Consider the following 3,142-nt stretch of genomic DNA (forward strand, 5'->3'; position numbering starts at 1 on the left):
ATATATATGTTGTTCTCATTGGTTGATAAATAAAGCTCCATGGCTTATGGCAAGGCAGGATAGAGCTAAGTGGGAAATTCTAGAAGAGATACAGGAGAAGAAGGCAAAGCCTGAGAGACACCATCCAGCTACCCAAGGAACAACACACCATAGCACCACCAATAAGCCACAGGTCACATGGTAATACACAGATTAATTGAAATGGGTTAATTTAAATGTAAGGGCCAGCTAGTAATAAGCCTGAGCCATTGGCTAAACATTTATAATTAATATTAAGCCTCAGAGTGGTTATTCTGTGTAGTAATAGGAGCGGCGGGGCTGCTTCCCCAGCACCCCGGCTGCCTGCCTGGCCCATTAGTTTTAGCCTCTTAACCCATTTCTAATTATGTAGCACCACGAGGTGCGCTTACCAGGAAAGATTCAGCATGTCTGACCTGGTGGCTGGCTGCATCGCCATCTGCCTCAGAGAGCAGAGCTATCGCGTCTGCCCGGGAGAGGGGAGCATGGCGCCTCTGAGCTCACTTCCTCTTCCTCCCAGAATTCTGTTCTGTTTACTCCACTCACCTATGTTCTAACCTATCAGGGCAAGCAGTTTCTTTATTTAATTAACCAATGACCTTCCTCCATCAATTCTGGAACTGGCAGGCAGGAGAGAAACCTCCAGTGGTTAACAGCATTCAAAATAGTATACAAAAACAAATGTGTATGCTATTTTAGGGCATTATAGCCAAGGTTGCAATTTCTCACAATATGTTAATAGGCAAGAGGAATTTCCAAACATCTAGGAAACTTAATAGACAAACCTGAAGTAGAAAGAATCCACCTCCTACAGCTGTTGCAGCCAATTTTCCAACTTTCTGGAATACGAAACCAGTGCACCTATAAAACCAAACCAATATCAGACAAAGTGACAGGCTGTCAGATGCACACAAACCTGAACTGACAATGTTCATATTCTACATACCTTGAGATGATCTAGTTCCTTCCTACCATCTAGAGAAACAGAAAGTCACGCTAGTCTCCAGGCTCCTACAGTCCCTATTGAAAAATACCCATTATACATTTCAAAGTCCACACTAGCATCCTGGCCCATCTCGCCTTGCCCTCTACCTTAAACCTCTAGGCTGTTTCAGTTAACATGTTTTCCTCCTCTTGGACACCCCTTTGTTCTCTATACAGACCAGGTTTTCACTTGTTCTCACTATTCCCACTGTTCTATTTTCTTTCCCTGCCATCTCTACTACTCTCTTTTGCTATTCCCTCCTATTTTTCCTTCTCTTGCAGATATGACCATGTCCAATCTGCTTCTTTTTCTCTTGGTTTTAGACTCTTTCAGATGGCTCTAGATGTTCTTTCTCTTTCTTATCCACAATAAAAATCTCCCCCACTGCCAACCACTGAGCGGCCATTCCAGCGGTTTCTTTACTGCATCCCTCACATATACCAAGAATGAACACATGTAACATCATATGAAGCTTGTAAATTAAAAATATACATACAAGCTGGGTACACTGGGGTACACCTTTTATCCCAGTACTCAGAAGGCAGAGGCAAGTGAATCTCTGTGGGTTTCAGGCCAACCTGGTCTACCTAGAGAGTTCCAGACAGCCAGTGCTATGTAGAGAGACCCTGCCTCAAAAAAATACATTCAAATAGTCTAAACACTCTATTCAAAAGGAAGAGATTTTAAACTGAATTTTTAAAAGATTCAGGCTGAGGAGATAGTTTACTGAATAAAGTACTTGCTATATATACATAAGGACTTGAGTTCAAATCCATAGAACCTATATAAAACTGGGTGTTTTAAAAGAGTAAAATCTATATGCTACAAAAAACCTACTTTAAATAAAAGACTCCATAAGTGACAAGTGGGAAATCCATTAATGTGTTTCTGCTGGCTGCTGACCTGTGTGCTTCTTTTCTTGTCTGATTATTGTCGTGAAGTTGTAACCCTAAGTGGGACCGCTCTGAATTCTATAAATCTTCCCAGAGCACTAATTTTCAACCTTTCTGATGCTGTGATTCTTTAATACAGTTCTTCATGTTGTACTTACCCACAACCATAACATCATTTTCATTGCTATTTCATAATTGTAATTTTGCTACTGATATGAATAATAATGTAATTATCTATTTTCCACTGGTCTTAGGCAACCTCTATAAAAGGTTATTCTCCTCGTGGTGCTACACACATTAATAAAAATGGGCCAAGCAGTGTTTATATGAATACAATTTCCGTGTAATTATTTTGGAGCATAAGCTAGTCAGGCTGCCGGGAGCTGGGTGGCAGGAACACAGCCCACAGCTCCTTCAACAGGAAGGGGCAAGAAGAGAGGAAGGAGGAGAAACTGCAGTCAGTGTGTAAAATAAATGAAAAAATTAAATTAATAAAAAAATAAAAAATAAAGTGTTGTTCTATTCCCAAAGAGGTTATGACCCACAAGTTGAGAACCACTGTCCTAAAGGATTATCAAACACAAAAATATCTTGAGGACTCCAAAACTCTGCAACCCAATAAAATGACTTTAGGAAATTGAATTTCTATTTATAAGTAATGAATAACAGAAAATGAAATTTTGAAGCTACCATAGCATCAAAATATAAAATATTTACAAGTATTTGGGAACCTATGTTGACCATATATTGTGATATATTGCTTGTATATCAATAGACTATATAACCTACAAAGCTGAAAAAAATAAAAGAAAATAAAGCCATAGTGATTAGTATAATATGATACTGGCACCAAGACAAATCAATTTTTAAATGAATTATTTTTATTTTTTAAGTGTTTTATTTTGGGGTGTGTGTATGTATTGTGTGCACATGTTGACATATGTGTGCACATGTGTAGCTTGCCATAGCATACATGTAGAAGTCAGAGGACAACTTGTACAAATCGGATCTCTCTTCCTATCATGTGGATCCCTGAGATTGAACTCAGGTCCTCAGGCTTAATGGTATGTGCATTTACCCACTAAGCTGATATGGTCAAAAGACATATCAATTTAATGCACAGATGATAAATTGATTTTTAATACAATACAATGGGGATGTTCTATCGGGAACTCACCAAGGCCAGCTGGCCTGGGTCTGAAAAAGCATGGGATAAAACCGGACTTGCTGAACATAGCGGACAATG

The 3,142-nt window shown here is 39.1% G+C and overlaps 1 protein-coding gene across 1 annotated transcript in view; it reads right to left on the minus strand.

Annotated features, from left to right (window-relative positions):
* The window catches only part of Fundc2 (FUN14 domain containing 2), a 15,413-nt gene that overhangs the window by 6,586 nt on the left and 5,685 nt on the right, over positions 1 to 3,142 (minus strand). Inside the window, exon 3 of the mRNA XM_005370663.3 lies at positions 804 to 879. Coding sequence (XP_005370720.1) covers positions 804 to 879 — 76 coding nt within the window. The remainder of the gene's footprint in view (positions 1 to 803; positions 880 to 3,142) is intronic.

This window comes from Microtus ochrogaster, unplaced genomic scaffold (genome assembly GCF_000317375.1).
Source record: "Microtus ochrogaster isolate Prairie Vole_2 unplaced genomic scaffold, MicOch1.0 UNK85, whole genome shotgun sequence".
NCBI lineage: Eukaryota > Metazoa > Chordata > Mammalia > Rodentia > Cricetidae > Microtus > Microtus ochrogaster.